This window comes from Nomascus leucogenys, chromosome 6 (assembly GCF_006542625.1).
Source record: "Nomascus leucogenys isolate Asia chromosome 6, Asia_NLE_v1, whole genome shotgun sequence".
Classification (NCBI taxonomy): Eukaryota; Metazoa; Chordata; class Mammalia; order Primates; family Hylobatidae; genus Nomascus; species Nomascus leucogenys.
The window spans coordinates 44,929,944-44,951,214 of record NC_044386.1 but is presented as its reverse complement, the minus strand read 5'-3'; the positions used below and the strand labels follow the sequence as shown (position 1 = coordinate 44,951,214).

At 36.1% G+C, this 21,271-nt stretch overlaps 1 protein-coding gene across 2 annotated transcripts in view; it reads left to right on the top strand.

The window, feature by feature from the left end:
* Window positions 1–8,011: 8,011 nt before the first annotated feature.
* Window positions 8,012–21,271, top strand: part of TEX9 (testis expressed 9) — a 74,664-nt gene continuing 61,404 nt past the window's right edge. The window contains exons 1-3 of one of the 2 annotated variants that reach the window (XM_030814052.1): window positions 8,012–8,074; window positions 8,176–8,267; window positions 16,026–16,089. In XM_030814052.1, coding sequence (XP_030669912.1) covers window positions 8,048–8,074; window positions 8,176–8,267; window positions 16,026–16,089 — 183 coding nt within the window. In that variant the 5' untranslated portion in view covers window positions 8,012–8,047. Of the gene's footprint in view, window positions 8,268–16,025; window positions 16,090–21,271 lie in introns of both variants that reach the window. The other variant, XM_030814053.1, reaches the window with a different exon arrangement.

Below are 21,271 nucleotides of genomic sequence, written 5' to 3'. Positions count from 1 at the left end.
CTTTAAAGATCTCTTTTTTCTTTGGTGTTTTGGCATATATGACAGCTCCAGGAATATATTTGAAAATTTATCCTCTTTGTGATGCACCATGCTTCTTGAACTTATACATTTGTATCTTTCCTAAATTCTGGAAAATTCTAAGGAATTAACTTTTGTAATATTGCTTCTCAATTTTTCAAATCTATCCTTCTTGAAATCCGATTATTTTATATGTCAGATCTTTTCAGTCTAACTTCAGTGCTGTTTAACCATTCTCTGTTCATTCTGAATAATTTTTTCAGATATGTTATGGTTTACTAATTATCTGTTTATAATCTGCCATTTGACCTGTCCATTGAGTATTTTCATTTCAACAAATATGTGTTTAATATCTTAAAGCTTCATTTGATTATTTATCACATTTGCCTGGTCATTCCTGATGGGCTTTTGTTGCTTGCTCATTGTTGTGATTCTGTCCCTTATTTCTATTTCTTTCTGAATAGGTTTTCTCTATTTCACAGCTGATAAAATTTTAATATCTGAATTTCTTGGAAGTCTAAATATTTGTTATTTCTTCTAATTTTGCGCGTACGGTGACTTTCTTCCTTTATGTCTGGTGATTTTTGATGGTGAACTCACATTTTCTTAATCTTAACCTGGGAATCTAGTGGGCTTAACTAGAAATTTTTTCTTGAAGGAGATTTGTGTTTGAATCTGCTAAGACCATTGGGGCACTACCAGTCTAAACGACTTTTAGCCTCTTTTGGTTTCTAGATTAGCACTGAGGTCTCAGATTCAGCTCTTCTATATTGCTGTTGATGTAAGCCTTGTTTTCTGAATATAGTTCCCTGCGGCATTTTCTCAGCTTAACCTTTTTATTCTTAAATGCCTACTATCAGAAGGTTTTGTTTATTTGTGGGGAAGAGATCTGGAGAATGAGATGTCAGGAGGACACATGGAAATTTCTCCTACTTTCTTCAAGTTCAGTAATGCATAGGTAAGTATTTCTTTTGTTTTCCAGAATCTGGTCGTTGTGCAGTGGAAGGGTGTCCCAGATCATCTAGCTCACAATTTTGTTGAAGAAGAAAATCCCTTTTAAGTTAAAAAAAAAAAAAGATTTAATTTTTTATAAGTTTTACATTTGCAGAAAAACTGAGAATACCGTAGAGAGAGTTCCCATATACCCTGCACCTAGTTTTCCCTATTATTAAGATCTTACATTAATATGGTTAAATTGTTGAAATTAGTAGACCATTACTGATACATTAACTGAAGTCTATAGTTTATTCAGAATCCTTGTTTTTTATTATGTCTTTTCCTATTCTAGGGTTTGGTCCGGTATGTCACTGATATGGTTAGGCTTTGTGTTCCCACCCAAACCTCATCTTGAATTGTAATCTCCATAATCCCCACGTGTTAAGGGAGAGACCTGGTGGGAGGTGATTGGATCATGGGAGTGGTGTCCCCCAGGCTGTTCTCGTGATAGGGAGTGATCTCTCATGAGATCTGATGGTTTTATAAATGTCTGACATTTCCTCTTTCACATACTTGCTCTCTCTACTGCCACCATGTAAGACATGCCTGCTTCCCCTTCCGCCACGATTGTTAAGTTTCCTGAGGCCTCCCCAGCCATGCAGAACTTTGAGTCCATTAAACCTCTTTCCTTTATAAATTACCCAGTCTCAGGTATTTTTTATAGCAGTGTGAGAACAGACTAATATAATCACTTTACAAAGCTGTTATATCTCTTTAAGCTCCTCTTGGCTGTGACCGTTTCACAGCCTTGTTTTGGATGACCTTGACAATTTTGAGGAGTACTGGTTGGATATTTTATAGGATACGCCTCTACTGGAAATTTTTATTGTGGTAAAATATACATAAAATTTACCATGTCAACTATATTTTAATATACAATTTGGTGGCATTAAATGTAATATATTCATAAAGTTGTGCAATGATTTAATAATCATTATCCATTTTCAGAACTTTTTCATCATTCAAACAGAAACTCTGTACTCATGAAAAAATAACTCCCTATTTTCCTCTCTCCCTAGTCCCTGGTAAACTCTATTTTCTGTCTCTATGAATTAACCATTTCTAGGCACCTTAAATAAGTGAAATTATGCAATGTTTGTCCTTTTGTGTCTGGCTTATTTCACTTAGCAAAATGCTTTCAAGTTTCATTCATGTAGTAGCATGTCTCAGAATTTCATTTCTTTTTAAGGCTGAATACTATTGTATTGTCCATTCTATGTATGCACAAATTTTGTTTTTATCATTTTATTAGTTACAGGAGAGTTTTATTTCTTCTTTTGGATTTTCTTTTTTAAAAAAATTTTCTTTATAGACATTCATGTCATCTATACACAAAGATGGTTTATTTCTTCCTTCCTTATCTGTATACTCCTTATTCCCTTTTATTGTCTTATTGCACTAGCTAGAACTTCAGATGTAATATTAAATAATAATGATGATAAAGGACATGTTTGTGTTGTTCCTGATCTTAGGGAGAAAGCATCCACTTTCATTAAGCTGTAGATATTTTGTGGAAGTTCTTTATCAACTTGAGGATATTTTCCTCTAGTCCCAGTTTTCTGAGAGTTTGTAGCTTCAGGGGTGTTGGATTTTGTCAAACGCTTTTGCTGCATGAATTTATATGATCATATAATTTTTCTTCTTTATCCTCTTGATGTGCTGAATTCATTGATTGATTTTAGAATATTGAACCATCCTTGTATACTGAGAATAAATCCCACTCCGTTGTATTGCATAATTCTTTTTAGACACTGTTGGATTATATTGGCTAAAATTTTGTTAAGGGTTTAAAAATCTATATTCATGAGGGATATCAGTTTGTAGTTTTCCTATAATGTCTTTAACTGCTCTTAGTATTAGGGTAATGCTAAATTCATAGAATGAGTTGGGAAGTGTTCCTTCTGCCTCTATTTTCCAAAAAAAGATTATGTAGAATTGTTATTTCTTCCTTAAATGTATGTTAGAATTCACCAGAGAAACCATCTGGGACTGGTGATTTCTTTCTTGGAAGGTTATTGACTCAATGTCCTTGGCTACTCAGATTATCTATTTCTCCTTGCATGAGTTTTGGTAGTTTGTATGTTTCAAGTAATTGGTTCATTTCATCTAATTTATTAAATGTTGGAGTATAGAGTTCATAGTATTCCTTTATTATCCTTTTAATTTTCATGGGACAATTGATGACTTATATTCCATTTCTAATATTGGTACTGTATTGTTTATATTTTTTAATTTTCCGTATATTATGATGTTTTGACATCTTAAAAAAATCCTTTCTGGCTTGGGAGAAACTGCTTCCTCCTGGGGCAAGCCAATTCTTAGCTAAGCAAAAGGACTTAGCCAGGGAGCATGGCTTTGATACATAAAAAGCTAATATGAAGCCATACCTCTTTTGTCTGGCCCATATACAACAGGCCTTCCTCTGTCTTAGCCACTGCAGAGCTATGTACCAGATAACTAAGGACAACCTATATACTCTGAGGCCCTCTGAAATTATTCGTATTAGCCAATCCTAATCGGTTTACTCTGCCCTACCTTGCTTTTCCTGTGGAAACTCCAATAGAGGCTCTAGTCCAGGCTTTTCTCTTGCTCCTGTTTTCTGCCTCCTGACTACCCCAAGGCTTCCCCATGTAACCCTGTATGGCATGGTGTGCATCCTATTTCTAGGACCTGTGAGTATAATAAACCTTGTTTTCCTCTCACGGCCACACCTGACTGACCATCACAGAAAATAACACAGAATAGGTTATTTGGATCTTCTCTTTTTCTTGGTTAGCACAGCTATAAGTTTATTGATTTTAAGTAGATTCTGGTTTCTGTGATTTTCTCTATTGTTTCCCTGTTTCAGTTCCATTGATTTATGTTCTAATGTTTATTGTTACTTTTCTTTTGCTTTAAGTTTAATATTTTTCCTTTAGCTGCTGAAGGTAGACATTCAGATTGAGTTTAGATTTTTCTTTTCCACAGGTTTTGGTAAGTTATAGTTCAAATTTTATTTAGTTCAAAATGTTTTTTTAATTACTCTAGATATTTATTTGATCCATGTATTATTTAGAAGTATGAATTTAATTTGCGAATATTTTGTGGGTGTCCAGCTGTTTTGTTATTGATTTTTAGTTTAGTTTTATTGTGGTCTGGGACCACAGTTTGTATAATTTCAGTTATAGGTTAAAGTGTGCCACCTCCCCCTCCCTACCATATATTGAAGTCCTAACCCCCAGTACCTGTGAATATGGTCTTTACAGATGTGATCACGTTAGGATGAGGTCATTAGGGTGGCCCAAATCCGATATTACTGGAGTCTTCATGAAAAGCAGGAATGCCATGCAAAGACAGAAACACACAGGGGAAATGCTACATGATTATAGAGGCAGAGAGAGGTTGTAGTGATGCAGCTGCAATCCAAGGAATGCCAAGAAGTGACAGCCACCATCAGAAGCTAGAAAGAGGCAAAGAAAGAGTCTCCCCTTCAGGTTTCAAGCAAAACATAGTCCTGGTGATACTTCTAGCCTGGTTTTGGACTTCTAGCCTCCAGACCCATGAGACAATAAATTTCTCTTGTTTTAAGCCACTCACTTGGTGCTACTTTGTTACAGCTACCCTAAACTACATAATTTATATCCTTTTAAATTTATTAAAGTGTGTTATGGCTAGAATGTGTTCTAGCTTGGTGAATGTTCCATGCGACCTTGAGAAAAATGTGTATTCTGCTGTTATTGAAATGAGTATTCTATAAATGTCAATTAGATCAAGTTGATTGATGGTGCTGTCCAGAGCAACTCTTGCTGATTTTCTGCCTGCTTAACCTGTTAATTACTGAAGGAGTAGTGTTGAAGTCTCCAAATATAATGATGGATTTGTCTATTTCTCTTTGCAAGTCCTACCAGTTTTTGCCTCATGCATTTTGACACTACTGTTAGGAGCATATACACCAGGATTGTTCTATCCCCTTGGAGAACTGACCTCTATCATTAATGCTCCTCTTTGTCCCTGATAATTTTCCTTGTTCTGATGTCATCTTTGTTTGAAATTAATATAGCTACTCCAGCTTCCTTTTGATTAGTGCTAGCATAGTGTTCCTTTCTTTATCCCTTGATGTTGTAAATAGTTTATTTTCAAGATGTTTTAACAGCTTGAGTGATTTATTTCACATATCTATATTTTCCCATTTAAAGTGTACTATTAATTGGCTTTTAGTGTATTCAGAGTTGTACACCATCAACACAATTGATTTTAGAATATTTTCACTAGCGCCCCCCAAACCCTGCAACTCCTTAGCTAACCCTCCATCATCTGCCAAGCCTAGACAACTACTAATCTACTTCTGTCACTATGGATTTGCCTATTCCGGACATTTCCTACAATATGTAGTCATATTGAAATAGAATCCTATATTATGTGATCTTTTGTGAATGAAATTAGATAATACTTGGTCTTTCGTGAATGGCTTAACTTAGCATAATATATTCAAGGTTCATCCATATTGTGGTATACATGTACTTCATTCTTTCTTGTTTCTGAATAATATTCCATTGTATGAATATACCACTTTTTATTTAACCACTAATCAGTTTATGACCATTATGGGTTCATTTTGCATTTTGGCTGTTATGAATAATCCTGACATAAACATTTGTATATATACTTTTCCTGTGGATGTGTTTTCATTTTCCTTGGGTGTATACCTAGCAGTGGTTGCTGGATTGTGTGGTAACTCTGTGTATAAACTATTGAGGAATTGCTAGACCATTTTCCAAGGTGCTGCACAATTTTCCCATTCCCACTAACAGTTTATGAGGGTTCAAGTTTCTCTACATCCTCTTCTACACATGTTATTGTCCATCCCTTTTTTTTTTTTTTTTTTTTTTTTTTGAGATGGAGTCTCCCTCTGTCACCCAGGCTGGAGTGCAGTGGGGCAGTCTCGGCATCTCGGCTCACTGCAACCTCCATCTCCCGGCGTTTCACCATGTTGGCCAGGCTGGTCTCAAACTCTTGACCTCTGGTGATCTGCCCGCCTCAGCATCCCAAAGTGCTGGGATTACAGGCGTGAGCCACCATGCCTGGCTGTCCATCCTTTTGATTATCGCCATTCTAGTGGGTGTCAAGTGGCATTTCATTTTAATTTTCATTTCCCTGAAGACAATATTGAGCATCTTTTCATGTGCTTTTTGGCTATTTGTATATGTTCTTTGGAGAAATCCCTATTTCTTTGCCCATTTTTAACTTGGGTTGTCTTTTTTAAAAATTTTTTAATTATTATTATTTTTTTTGAGACAGGGTCTCACTCTGTGACCCAGGCTAGAGTGTAGTGGTATGACCATGGCTCTTTGCAGCCTTCATCTCCCTGGCTCAAGCGATCCTCCCACCTCAGTCTTCTAGTAGTTGGGGCTACAGGCATGTACCACTGGACCCAGCTAATTTTTATCTATTTTCTTTTTTCTTTCTTTTTTTTTTTTTTTTGTAGACATGGGGTCTCACTGTGTTGCCTTGGCTGGTCTGAAACTCCTGGGCTCAAGTGATCCTCCTGACTTAGCCTCCAAAGTGCTGATATTACAGGCATGAGCCACTGCACCTACCTATTTTTGAATTTTAATACTTCTTTATATAGTCCAGACACAAGTTATTTATCAGATATATAATTTGCAAGAATTTCCCCTCTTCCTGTGGTCTTGTTACTTTATTTATGGTATCTTTTGAAACTAAAAGTTTTTAGTTTTGATAATGTCTAGTTTATCTATTTTTCTTTTTTTCCTTTTTTTGTTTTTTTCTTGAGATGGAATTTCACTCTTGTTGCCCAAGTTGGAGTGCAACGGTGCAATCTCAGCTCACCGCAACCTCTGCCTCCCAGGTTCAAGCGATTTTCTTGCCTCAGCCTCCTGAGTAGCTGGGATTACAGGCATAAGGCACCACACCTGGCTAATTTTGTATTTTTTTTTTTTAGTAGTGGCGCGTTTCTCCATATTGGTCAGGCTGGTCTCGAAATCCCAACCTCAGGTGATCCACCCGCCTCGGCCTCCCAAAGTGCTGGGATTACAGGCATGAGCCTCCGTGCCCAGCCTCTTTTTTTTTTTGCTAGTACTTTTGGTGTCATATCTAAGAATCCATCAAGGATTCTCAGAATTGTAATTCAAGGTCATAAAGATTTACACCAACAGTTTCTTTGAAGAGCTTTAGAGTTTTAGCTCTTAAGTTTAGGTCTTTGATACATTTTAATTTTTGAATATGGTGTGAAGTTAAGGGTCTAATTGCATTTGGATATCCAATTGTCTCCCCATCTGTTGAAGACAATGCTTTTCCCATTGAATGCTCTTGCACCCTTGCTAAAGATCAGATGACCACACATCATACCACGGTTTATTTCTGGATGTCAATTTTATTCCAAAACAATTGAAATTATTAACGCTTACGTGTTTCAGGCATGATCCTGAGCCCGAATTCATTTGCTTCTCATAATAACTGTGGAGTAGGCACTATTCTCACTCCCATTTGACAAATGAAGTAGCCGAGATACAGTGATTTGCCCAAGGCCATATAACTAACTAGTAAGTGGCAGTGCCAGGATAATAATTTAGGTTGACTAACTTGAGAGCCTGAGTCTTAGCCATGCATGCTGTAAACGAAAACTAGAAACCAAAACTTCTGAATTCCACTGAAGAGTTCACTTTAAGCAAACGGGGTGAAGGTCGGATTAGCCACTAACGGTTTGAAAAGCACAACGGAGGGATTGCCTCACTAGCTTGCTTTCTATAGAGTAGCGGCAAGGGACCTGCCTGTTTTAGCTGAAACTCTTTTAACCCCCCAAGTTGATGCACTAACTGTAAATCGAATTTGCAGTTAGGAAGCCTTCCTGGGGTCCTGGGGCAGTGCCGAGTGGTGCGAGCAAAGGCCGGGCCCGCTGCCAGAGGCTGGCGCCGCTCGCCGCGCAGAACCTGAGTGAGAAGGCGTAGGCGCCCGTGGGGGACGCACCCGGGATGTGGAAACTCTCGCGGGGAGATGCGTCGTTGCCTCGGTAACTGCGTCGCAGTCGCCAAAGATGGCGGGGCGAAGTCTGGGTCTCACGGTCAGTTCAACTCCAGGCTCCTGGGGAGCGTCTGGGCTCCGGCGACTAGGACCCCTAACCTCCTTTAACTTCGAGTCTGAAAGTCTGTGGCTCTTTTACAGAGAAGCAGCGTTCCAGGGACTCCGCTCCCGCCACCCGTTCAGCAACCCTCTACACCTGGACCCGAACTCCTCGCCTTGGAGGCAGAATATAAGTAAGAAATTCGGCGGTTGTACTTTTCCTTCTTTCTTTCATCCAAATGAGGCTGCTTACAAGTACTTTTTCTGGAGACTGGCTGGATCTTTGGTACCACTCTGCAGCATTCCCTTCTCGTCATCTCGTTCACCTGCCGTTTATCCTTTCTTTGTCTTTGATCTGAGTAGTTCGCCTGCGTATTAGAAGATATTTGAAGTGGGCGAAAATTTAGCCCAAGTAAACATGTTGTTTAATTTAAAATGTAGCCCAAGTAAACAGCAAGATACTGTTGGAAGTTATTTGGGTAGCAGGAATTGCCACGAATAGTTCACTTGATAGTTTAGGTTATTTCGCTTAATACCAAGTTCATAGAGTTTACCTTGTGTAAATTTCCTTTAGGTTGGTTTCTAAATTGAAAGGATGCTTCCCACTGCAAGCAGAATTACCATTCTCGTTCAAATGTTCCTTTTCTTATCTGTTCTCAGTGTAATTACAACTATCCTGACAACGGTGCTTTCATTCTTGGCCCATTCTACTCCTTCCTCATCCCCAAGTTTTCACACAGCAGCCAGTGTAATCTTTTAATTTGATCATATCATTCCTCTGCTTAAAATTCTACAATAGTTTCCTGTTGCATTTCAAAAGCTCTGGTCGATGTGGCTCCTCCTGCCTCCCCTATTTGATCTTATTCCCTCTTCCCCTTTTCCCCCTAAAACTCTCCAGCTTCACTGGCCTTTTAGTTCCGAAAACTCAGGTTTTCTATCTCAGGAAAGAGACAATCACACACGCCTTCAACCTGTAATGTGAAGTGGCCTTCCTTGACCATGCTAAGTAGGCTCCCTTCATTGTCTCACTGATTTTTCTTTCTAATTAGCATAATTTGTTACAATAAATTCATTTGTGAATTTCCTTTTTGTCTGTCTCCTCCACTGGACTGTGAGTTCCAAGGGCAGAGGCGATGTCTGTTTTATTTGCCATCGTACATACCCGTATAAAAAAGTGACTTTTAACAACTCCCTTTCGTTTTAATTTAATATAAAATAACTAGATTAAAATTTGGAAATAGTTGGCAGTTTGTATCAGAGGGTTAAACTAGAGTTACCGTATGATCTACGTATGATCTATAAGCATATTTGAAATTAAAACTGAAGGGTACTGTGTTTAGGTGAACTATACACAGACCAATTTACCACAGCAAGTAGGAAGATAATCATATCTTCTTCTCTCTGATGAAATGGGCCGATTATCCCAGTTCAAAAGTGTACTTAAGCAAATTAATCTGTTTCGTCTATATAGTTCTTTATTAGCTGTACCTGAATCAAAACGGTTATTTTCATTATCATTAACCGTATAGTATTAAATACGTGGATTAGGTTTATTTGTTCAGTTATTTGAGAGTGTATTTTGCACCTGGTTCTGGTGCATCCTTAGGGATATAGTCCTGCTTAAAATGAGAAATATACAGGGACTATTATTGTATTCTAGCATGAGTTGTTTTATAAAACGAGATAGCTAAACAGTATTACATGGTGGCCAGTTGTTACTTGTTCTGTTATCTGTACTCTTTTGAGTTGTGCACATCTGAAGCATATGAACAGAGTAACTCCCTACACTACCTGAATCTTCTAGAATACTTCTGTGTCATGTAGAAGAGTAAAATGGCCATCCCTGTAAGCAAGAATATGAAATTATAACAGTATGATATCTGTTTTGCCACCTGTTGTCTTGGCATTGATCATTAGAATGCTACTTCCCAGGGACCTCGATCCAAAACCTTTTGCAGTTCTGCTCCTGTTGGAGGAAATAATCACTGTCTGAAAGGACAGACTAAGAAAGATGCTAATCGCTCAAGTGGATAGATTTTTCAAGCTTCATTCCTGTATTATAATACCAGATAGCTAAACAATAAGATAACATGATAACTGGTAGGGCAAGCCCCCTCATAAATCCCAATTACATTGGATTTACAGATTAATTTGCAGAGGACTGACTTATTTATGCTATTGAATTTTCAACGAATATTATACTTCTCCATTTATGGTTTTTTTTTTTACCTTTAATAGTGTTTTATCATTTTACTACATAAAATTCTTGCATATATAATTTGCTTCAAGGTACTGAATAGTTGCTATATAATAAGTGGAATTTTTTCTATTACATTTTCTAATTGGTTATAAATGTAGAATTTTTAGATGTTGATGCTACATCTGTATTTATATACAAACAGATCTTCAGTCCTGCTGGACTCTCTTATTCATTCTGTGAAGTCCCTTGGATTTTTGAAGACAATTATATGCAAATTTGGATCATTTTGTCCCTTGATAATTCTCCTGCATTCTCTCTTTTTCTCTGTTTAGGACTTCCCGTGTGATATGAAAGACAAAAAGTGATGGTGAGCTTCCTTGTTTATGATTTTGAGAAGCCCACTTTTAATAATCACTACATTTGAGGTTTGCGGAAGGGTTTTGGTAGATTCTTTTTATTATGTTTAAAATTCTTCCCCTTAATTCCTAATTTGAATGAGTGTTAAATGTATCAAAACTTATTTTTTCCCCAATTAATTCAGGTGTTGGTATGTTCTTTTTCCCTCCTTTAATGTTTTAACATACTGAACTACACAGGCAGGTTTCTTGTTTTCCTTTAAAGACTGCTAGATTTGATTGCTGTAATTTTATGTAGGTTTTTTGCATCTATGAACAAAAGTGAAATGGGTGTTGTACTTTTTTTCTACTTCTTTTCCTTTCTGTTTTTGATATCAATATTATTCTGGCTGTATGAAAGAAGCCTAATAGTTTTCCTTTTTTGATACTTTCCTTGGAAGTTTTTTATAATTAGAGATTTTCTGCCCTTTGATTAAAATTGTGAAACTGTCTGAGTCTAGTGTTCTTTTTTTCAAGGGTATTCTTTTTGTCTATGAATTTAGCTTCTTTAATGATTATTTAGATGTACTATTTCTAAAATAGTTTTTGGTTATTTCTAAAATAATTTTTGGTTCTAGAAAAGTGTTCATATCCTGTATGTTTTAAAATATATTAGCATAAACTGACTGTATGGTGGTATGTTTGAAATCTTGACTGTATCCATAACCATGTACACCCCTCCTTTTGGTAGCTTTCCAATATTGTTTATTTTTGTCTTTTTCTTTTTCTATCAAGCTTCCTGGGATATTTATCTGTTTTATTGGTCTTTTCAGAGAACCAGCTTTGGTTTTCTTGCTAATCGGTGCTATTTTAAAATTTCGTTAATCTTTACAGAAATAAAGACAAATGATCTCTTCTAACTGGGATGTTTTAATTTTTTGTTTTTTAGTTTATTTACCTCATTTATTGTTTTTCTTATTTTTTAATAAATATGTTTAGTCTTTAAATTTCTCTCCAACTATAGGTTAACTGTATTCCAGGACTTGTTTTGATGTGTATTTCTTTTATGGTTATTTAGTTCTAAATATTATACGATTTTCATAGTAATTATTTAGAAGTGTGTTTTTTAGTTTGCAAGCACATAGGGTTGTTTGTTTACTGTTGTCTAGTTTTTATTTTTATAAGTATGTATGTGACAAGGTCTTGCTCTGATGTCCAGGCTGGAGTGCAGTGGTGCGATTATGGCTCATTGCAGCTTCGACTTCCTGGGCTCAAGAGTTCTCCCGCCCCAGACTCCCGAGCAGCTGGAACTACAGGCGCATGCCACCATGCCACGCAAATTTTTTTTTTTCTTTTGAGACAGGGTCTCACTCTGTTGCTCAGACTGGAGTGCAATGGTGTGATCTCAGCCCACTGCAGCCTTCACCTCCCAGGCTCCCGAGTAGCTGGGACTACAGGCATGTGCTAACATGCTCGGCTAATTTTTGTACTATATTTTTTGTAGTGATGAGGTTTTGCCATGTTGCCTAGGCTGGTCTTTAACTCCTGGTCTCAAATGATCCACCTGCCTTGGCCTCCCAAAGTGCTGGTATTACAGGCCCAGCCTAGTTTATTTTAAATTGCATTATGATTAGAGAATTGATATGATATTAAGTTTTTAAATGTATTGAGTTATTTGTGGCCAAGTGCTTGTTCACTTTTTGTAAAAGTTCTATGCGTTCTTTGATAGAAAATGTATTATTTGTTGGCTAATCTGTTCTACATTTGTTCTTCATGACATTGGTATCCTCACCTTTTTTTTTTGTTGGAGCTTTATTGGTTTCTGTTAGAAGTGTATTAAAAATCATCAATTATAATTATAGTTTGAAAAATTCCTTATAATTGTGGCCATTTTTGGTTGGGAGTATCTTGTTTGACTTATTTAAATCTTCATGATTCCTTTCATTATTATGCAGTGTCTGTTATATCTTTCTTCATCCCTTTATTTTCAAACTTTGTATGTCATTTATCAGTAAGAGCATTCTTTTTATAACCAGTCTGATAATTTCTGCCTATTAATAAGTGAATTTAATTTATTTACATTATTACATAACTTGAAGTTGTCTTAGCCACCTTATTTTTTATATTTCCGATTATGTCTTGTCTGGTTCTTGTCTGTCTTCTGGATTGAATGGGTTTTATTATGTCTTATTTTTACTGATTTGGAAAGATGTTAGAATGCTTTAACTTGGTGTCCTCTGTCTTTTAAATTAGATAATATTTTACTTTGTTGTTTTGAATACACCCACACCCAGTTAATCATCAATGTTATGTTTATAGTCTGTGCTAATTTAGATTTATCATGTTTTCAGATATCTTCATGATTCTTTTTTTCCAGATTCAGTTTCCTCCTTCCTGAAGTGTAGACCTTTCACTCAGTGAAAACTTGAGTCTTAAACTCTCCAGTCTTTTTGAAAATTGTTAATTTGCACTTATTCTTCAATTACAGTTTATCTGAATGTAATTCTAGATGGCCAGCTTTTCCTTCTCAGCCCATTAAAGATATCCTTATATTGTCTGTTGGCAATATAAGGATAGAAATGTTAGAATGTTGGAAATGTTAATGAGCCATCTGCTGTCAGCTTTTTAGATAATTATGCTGGTAGACTATTTTTCTCTGTTCTTTTAAAATAATGATTTGGTAGTTTAGGGAGTACTCTCTTTAAAATTCTGTATTTTCACTGTGATGTATACACAGGTGGATTTGTTTTCTTTATTCTTCATGAGATCCATGTCTTCAGTTTGGGAAATTCTCAGCATTAGCTCTTGAAATACTGTCATTCTCTCCTCTTGGGATTTCTTTTTTTCTTTTTTGGAGACAGAGCCTTGCTCTGTTGCCCAGGCTGGAGTGCAGTGGCACGATCTTGGCTCACTGCAACCTCTGCCTCCCAGGTTCAAGCTATTCTCGTGCCTCAGCCTCCCCAGTAGCTGAGATTACAGGCATGCAGCACCACACCTGGCTAATTTTTGTATTGTTAGTAGAGCCGGGGTTTCGCTATGTTGGCCAGGCTGGTCTCCTGGCCTCAAGTGATCCTCCCTCCACCTCCCAAAGTGCTGGGATTACAGATGTGAGCCACTGCGCCCAGGCCTCTCTGGGATTTCTTTCTATAACTTGTGTTACAGTAGGAACATAACATCTGTCTTCAATGGATGTTAACCCGTCTTTTGTGTTTTTATCCCCTTGTTTTCTGTATCTCCTTATAGGTGATTTATTTATATCTGTCTTCTAATTCACTCATTCCTTCTATGTCCATTATATTGTTCAACATATCTGTCAAATTTCCTTGAGTTCTTAATTTCAGTGACTGTGTTTTTCATTTATGTAATTTATATTTGGATCTTTTTCAAATTCAGCATTCTTTTGTGATAAAATCTGGCTCTTGCCTAATGTTTTTTCTAAGTGCATTTTTTTCCAAATTAATGCTAATTTTAAAATCTTTTTTTAATTGTTATATTATCTCTTGTTCTTATAGTACAAATTTTCCCTTTCCTCACATCTGCTGATTCTCTCTTTCAGCAGCTTGTTTCTTTATGCAATTTGTTACCTTTTTGAAGTCATCTTTAGCAGTTTGCTTTTTGAGAGAGTCGTATATATTCTAGATGAGTAAATATTCCTATAGGGTGGTTTTCAATTTACCTTTACTAGTTTTGAGTGTTGATTGATTCTACGTCAGCCTTCTTCTATTTTAAAGTTTTTCCATGGTGTCCTTGTATCACCTAGATAAGATGAATTTGGACTTCCCTCTTGTTTGTTTTAATTACTCACAAGAGAATCTTTTCTACCCGTGGTTCTAGTTTCATTTCTGCTCACCTAAGGTTGTGGGTAGAGTTTTTGTAGTCTGTGTTTCACAGGTGTATCCCTTCATGACTCACATACATCAGCTTCTAGCTTTTAAGCTATTTTGGCTTCTGTTCCTGTTTGTTGCTCCCACTTTGAATTGCTGCTTTATTCGTAGTACCAGGGCATTTCCGTTGCCTGAGTTTGAGCTTAGCAATATTTCCTCCATTACATTTTATCTGGCATTTCCATGGATTTAGAGTGGAATAGTCTTCTCAGTCATCTTGGTCCACTATATTAATTGGAAACTTAAATTTAAGTCCTTGTGATTAAGTCCTTGTTAGGGAAATTTGAAAAATCAGGTAATGGCACTTTAAAGGCACCTATAAGTCTTTCTTAGATATTTTTCTTTTAACCAGGTAATCCTAAGATATAAAAATATTTCTTAAAGTTTCAGACTGTTAAAGGATATGGTACTAATCTCCCCCCCCTTTTTTTTCCCTGGGGGTGGAGATTGTGTTTTGTGTTACTTGTGAATCACATGTCTAAGAAAAACAAGGTATCTAATTTTTAAAATTCTTAACATGTCTCCTTAACATAACCTCAGAAGATCTTAGGTGGTCTAGAAATGTGACATTTCAACAGGAGAAAAAACTTATATGCTTTTGACTATGTTTATTATGGTGTTAACCTTTAAAAGTGAAAAGGGGACAGAGTTCAGTACATTATCTTAATTGCAATTTATTGAATTATTGTATAGCAGTTTAACATGCTTATAAAGATTACGTGAAGATAGATATTCCTTTTATATTGCTGTGGGAAAACAGTACAAAACTGTGTATATGCTCTAGATGAAAATTGGAGGGAATATTAAAAATAAAAATGGATGGTGGTGGTAGATTATGGGCAGTTTTTCCTTTAAAAATTTCTTTCAATAATATTGTCATTCTTGCAGTCTTAATATAGGACCAAGTAAGTAGTATTCCTATTCTCGCTAGATTCCAAGTACAATGAAAAATCATAGTTAAAAAAGGAGTGACAGGTAGAGGTCAAAATAGTCACCTTTATTTCTGAGGAAGCTTGATACTAAAGTGTGTAGCTGAGGTGTGAGCCACATTGGGTCTGCTCACTAAACCTCACATTTAGCTCCCCAGTTATAGCAATACCCCAAACCAGAGCAGGTCTCCCCCATACCCTGCCCACTTCTGCCCACAATTAGAACAGGGCCTGTCTCTGGAGAAGCAAGGTTAGAACTTGCATTCTTTGCAGGTAGGCTAATAACAAGAAGGTGGTGAGTGGAACAGAGTTGAACTCACCCAGCTTATTCTTCCCAAATATATTAGGTAAGTTACTTCACTTGAAATTAATAGAGGGCCACAGAAAGGCTAATACTTAGTGTTTGAGTTCCTACTACAAGGAAGGAGGAATCATGGGGAGTTGAGGATAAGTTCTTAATGGCTGTGTTCATTTTAGAGTAAGAATGCCATATGTATATTTTGGCATTTGTTGATTACGTCATTCGATAACATGTAATTGCTGAAGTTAATTTTTTTATTTTTATTAGGATCTTCAGTATATCCCAATTATTTTCTACTTTTAGGCGTTTAAATGCAGAATTGCAGTCAAAAACAGCTGACGTGGTTCGACAAGCTAAGGAAATAATAGTAAGTAAATGTACAATTATTACTAATTCTATATAAATGCTAGTTTTTTATCTTTTTCATTTGATATATGACATATATAGAAAACACTAGCCAAAGCATGTGTGTTCAGTTCAGTGAATTATTACAAATTGAACATGAGCGTCTATGCATAGGTATAGGAATGTGTATATGTGTAAGCACACATTTTCTAGAGGCCACTGAAAAAGTGCTTTCCATTTAGATGCTCATCTAAATTCTCATTATTAATTGATAGGATAGAGCAACTCTCCTTAGAGGAGTAGTCTACTTTAAAACTTTTATCAGTTCTTACCTAATTTTGATTCTTACTTTCTGTCCTCCCTATCCCCCAAAATGGAGTTGATGGAAGCAGGGAAGGAAACCTAGGCGATATTTTATCTTCATGCTTTATACAAATCTGTGATTGTTTGTTAGTTTAGGAATAAGAAATGTATCATGTATAACATTTCAAGTAATGTATTTTGATAATGGTTACAGATTTGTATTTTATAATTTATAATTAGATGTTTTACTAAAAATATTTATAATTAAATTTATAATTACATGTTTTACTAATTTATAATTAAATGTTTTACTAAAAATATTTTTATTTCATCCTTTAGTTTTTGCCAGTGTCTGAAGAGCAGGAAATACTTGTACAAAAGGACCCCACGTTATAGTAGAATGACAGATTCATTATGTTTTCTACTCAGAGAGCCCTGTAAAAAGAATCTCCCCCTGGAAATAAAAAACAGAATAGAAAACTGAGACAAGCTAGGAAAGGGGTTGGGGAGTAGATTCCTACCCCTGCAGAAGCAAACAATATAAGGTTTCTCATATTTAATTTTTATTTACTCACTTTCTATTTTTAAAATTTTTAATGTTTGTGGTTACATAGTAAGCGTTTATGGGGTAAATGAGATATTTTGATACAGGCATGCATTGTGTAATAATCACTTCATGGAAAATGGGGTATCCATCCCCTCAAGTATTTATCTTTTGTGTTACAAAAAATCCAGTTATACTCTTTTAGTTAATTAAAAGGTACAATTAAATTATTTTGACTATAATAAACATGTTGTGCTATCAAATACTAGGTACTATTCATTCTTTCTAACTATATATTTTTTTACTCATTAACCATCCTTATCTCCCACCCCTGCATCCTCCACTACCCTTCCCAGTCTCTGATAACCATTCTTCAACTCTCTATCTCCATATGTTAAGTTGTTTTGATTTTCAGATCCCACAAATAAGTGAGAACATGTGAAGTTTGTCTTTCTGTGCCTGGCTTATTTCACTCAATGACCTCCAGTTACATCCATGTTGTCGTAAGTGACAGGGCCTCATTATTTTTTATGGCTGAATAGTACTCCATTGTGTGTATGTATCACGTTTTATTTATCAATTCATCTGTCAGTGGACACTTTGGTTGCTTCCAGATCTTGGCTATCGTGAACAGTGCTGCAACAAACACGGAAGTGCAGATATCTCTTTGATATATTGATTTCCCCTCTTTTGGACCTATATGCAGCAGTGGGATTGCTGGATCATGTGGTAACTTTAGTTTTTTGAGGAACCTCCAAACTGTTTCCTTTGTGGTTGTACTAATTTACATTCCCACCAACAGTGTACCAGCGTTCCCTTTCTCTACATCCTCACCCGCATTTGTTATTGCCTGTCTTTTGGATATAAGCCATTTTATCAGAGTTAATGATATTAGAGTTTTGATTTGCTTTTCTCTGATGATCAATGATGTTGAACACCTTTTTTTATGCCTGTTTGCCATTTGTATGTTTTTCTTGATAAATGTCTATTCAGATCTTTTGCTCATTTTTAAATTGGATTATTAGATTATTAGATTTTTTTTCCTGTAGAGTTGTTTGAGCTCCTTATATTTTCTACCCTTGTCGATGGGTAGTTTGCAAATATTTTCTCCCATTCTGTGGGTTGTCTCTTTACTTTATTGTTTCCTTCACTGTGCAGAAGCTTTTTAACTTTATATGATCCCATTTGTCCATTTTTGCTTTGGTGACCTTTGCTTGTGGTGTATTACTCAAGAAATCTTTGTCTACTCCAATGTCCTGGAGAGTTTCCCCAATGTTTTCTTATAGTAATTTCATAGTTTTGAGATCTTAGATTTAAGTTTTTAATACATCTTGATTTGATATTTGTATATGACAAGAGGTAGGGGTCTAGTCTTCTTCTTCTGCGTGTGGATATTCCGTCTTCCCAGCACCATTTATTGAAGAGACTGTCCTTTATCCAGTGTATGTTCTTGGCAACCTTGTCAAAAATGAGTTCACTGTAGGTGTATGGATTTGTTTCTGGATTTTCTCTATTCCATTCCATTCCATTGGTCTCTGTGTCTGTTTTTATGCCAGTACTCTGATGTTTTGGTTGCTATAGCTCCATAGTATAATTTGAAGCCTGCAATGTGATTTCTCCAGTTTTGTTCTTTTTGCTTAGGGTAGCTTTGGCTATTTTGAGTGTTGTGGTTCCATATACATTTTAGGATTGTTTTTTCTATTTCTGTGAAAATGCGATTGGTATTTTGCAAGGGGTTGCATTGAATCTGTAAATTGCTTTGGGTAGTATGGACATTTTAACAATACTGATTTTTCTAATCCATGAACATGGAATATCTTTCCATTTTTTTGTGTCCTCTTCAATTTCTTGCACTGATGTTTTGTAGTTTTTGTTGTAGAGATCTATTACTGCTTTGGTTATGTTAACTCCTAGGTATTTTATTTGTGGCTATTGTAAATGGGATTACTTTTCTATTTCTTTTTCACATTGTTGACATACAGACACACTACTGATTTTTGTATGTTGATCTTGTATCCTGCAACTTTACTGAATTTATCATTTCTAATAGTTTTTGGTGGAGTCTTTAGGTTTTTCCAAATATAAGAGCATATCATCTGCAAACGAGGATAATTTGACTTCTTCCTTCTGATTTGGATGCCCTTTATTTCTTTAACTTGTCTGATTGCTCTAGTTAGGACTTTCAGTACTATGTTGAATAACAGTGGTGAAAGTAGGCCAGATCTTAAAGGAAAGACGGTCAGTTTTTCCCATTCAGTATGATACTAGCTGTGGGTCTGTCATATATGGCTTTTATTATATTGAGGTCTGTTCCTTTTATACCCAGTTTTTGAAGTGTGTTTACCATGAAGGGATGTTGAATTTTATCAAATGCTTTTCCAGGATCAGTTGGAATGATCAAATGGTTTTTGTCCTTCATTCTGTTGATACGATGTATCACATTGATTGATTTGTGTATGTTGAACCATCCTTGCATCCCTGGGGTAAATCCCACATGGTCATAACAAATGATCTTTTTAATATATTTTTGAATTCTGTTTGCTAGTGTGTTTTGAGGATTTTTGCATCAATATTCATTAGAGATACTGGCATGTAGTTTTCTTTTTTTGATGTGTCTTTGGTTTTGGTATCAGGGTAATACTAGCCTCATAAAATGAGTTTGGAAGTATTCCCTCTGCCTCTAATTTTTGGAATAGTTTGAGTTGGTTTGGTGTTAATTCTTCTTTAAATGTTCGATAGAATTCGCGGTCCAGCCATCAGGTCCTGGGCTTTTCTTTACTGGGAAATTTTTTTATTGTGGCTTCAGTCTTGTTACTTATTGTTGTTCTGTTTAGGCTTTGGATTTCTTCATGGTTCAATCTTGGTGGGTTGTATGTATGTGTCTAGGAATTTATCTGTTTCCTCTAGATTTTCCAATTTATTGGCATATAGTTGCTCATAATAGACACTAATGAGCCTTTGAATTTCTGCATTGTCAGTTGTAATGCCTCCTTTTTAATCTCATATTTTATTTATTTGGGTTGTCTCCCTTATTTTCTTGGTTAGTCTGTTAATTTTGCTCATCTTTTTTTTTGTTTTGTTTTGTTTTGTTTTGTTTTGAAGCTCTTTTTTTATTATTATTATTATACTTTAGGTTTTAGGGTACATGTTCACAATGTGCAGGTTTGTTACGTATGTATCCATGTGCCATGTTGTTTTGCTGCACCCATTAACTCGTCATTTAGCATTAGGTATATCTCCTAATGCTGTCCCTCCCCCCTCCCCCCACCCCACACCAGTCCCCTGAGTGTGACGTTCCCCTTCCTGTGTCCATGAGTTCTCATTGTTCAGCTCCCACCTATGAGTGAGAACATGCGGTGTTTGGTTTTTTGTCCTTGCAATAGTTTACTGAGAATGATGGTTTCCAGCTTCATCCATGTCCCTACAAAGGACATGAACTCATCATTTTTTATGGCTGCATAGTATTCAGTGGTGTGCATGTGCCACATTTTCTTAATCCAGTCTATCTTTGTTGGACATTTGGGTTGGTTCCAACTCTTTGCTATTGTGAATAGTGCCGCAATAAACATACGTGTGCATGTGTCTTTATAGCAGCATGATTTATAGTCCTTTGGGTGTATACTCAGTAATGGGATGACTGGGTCAAATGGTATTTCTAGTTCTAGATCCCTGAGGAATCGCCACACTGACTTCCACAGTGGTTGAACTAGTTTACAGTCCCACCAACAGTGTAAAAATGTTCCTATTTCTCCACATCCTCTCCAGCACCTGTTGTTTCCTGACTTTTTAATGATGGCCATTCTAACTGGTGTGAGATGGTATCTCACTGTGGTTTTGATTTGCATTTCTCTGATGGCCAGTGATGATGAGCATTTTTTCATATGTTTTTTGGCTGCATAAATGTCTTCTTTTGAGAAGTGTCTGCTCATGTCCTTCGCCCACTTTTTGATGGGGTTGTTTGTTTTTTTCTTGTAAATTTGTTTGAGTTCATTGTAGATTCTGGATATTAGCCCTTTGTCAGATGAGTAGGTTGCAAAAATTTTTTCCCATTCTGTAGGTTGCCTGTTCACTCTGATGGTAGTTTCTTTTGCTGTGCAGAAGCTCTTTAGTTCAATTAGATCCCATTTGTCAATTTTGGCTTTTGTTGCCATTGCTTTTGGTGTTTTAGACATGAAGTCCTTGCCCATGCCTATGTCCTGAATGGTATTGCCTAGGTTTTCTTGTAGGATTTTAATGGTTTTAGGTCTAACATTTAAGTCTTTAATCCATCTTGAATTAATTTTTGTATAAGGTGTAAGGAAGGGATCCAGTTGCAGCTTTCTACATACGGCTAGCCAGTTTTCCCAGCACCATTTAT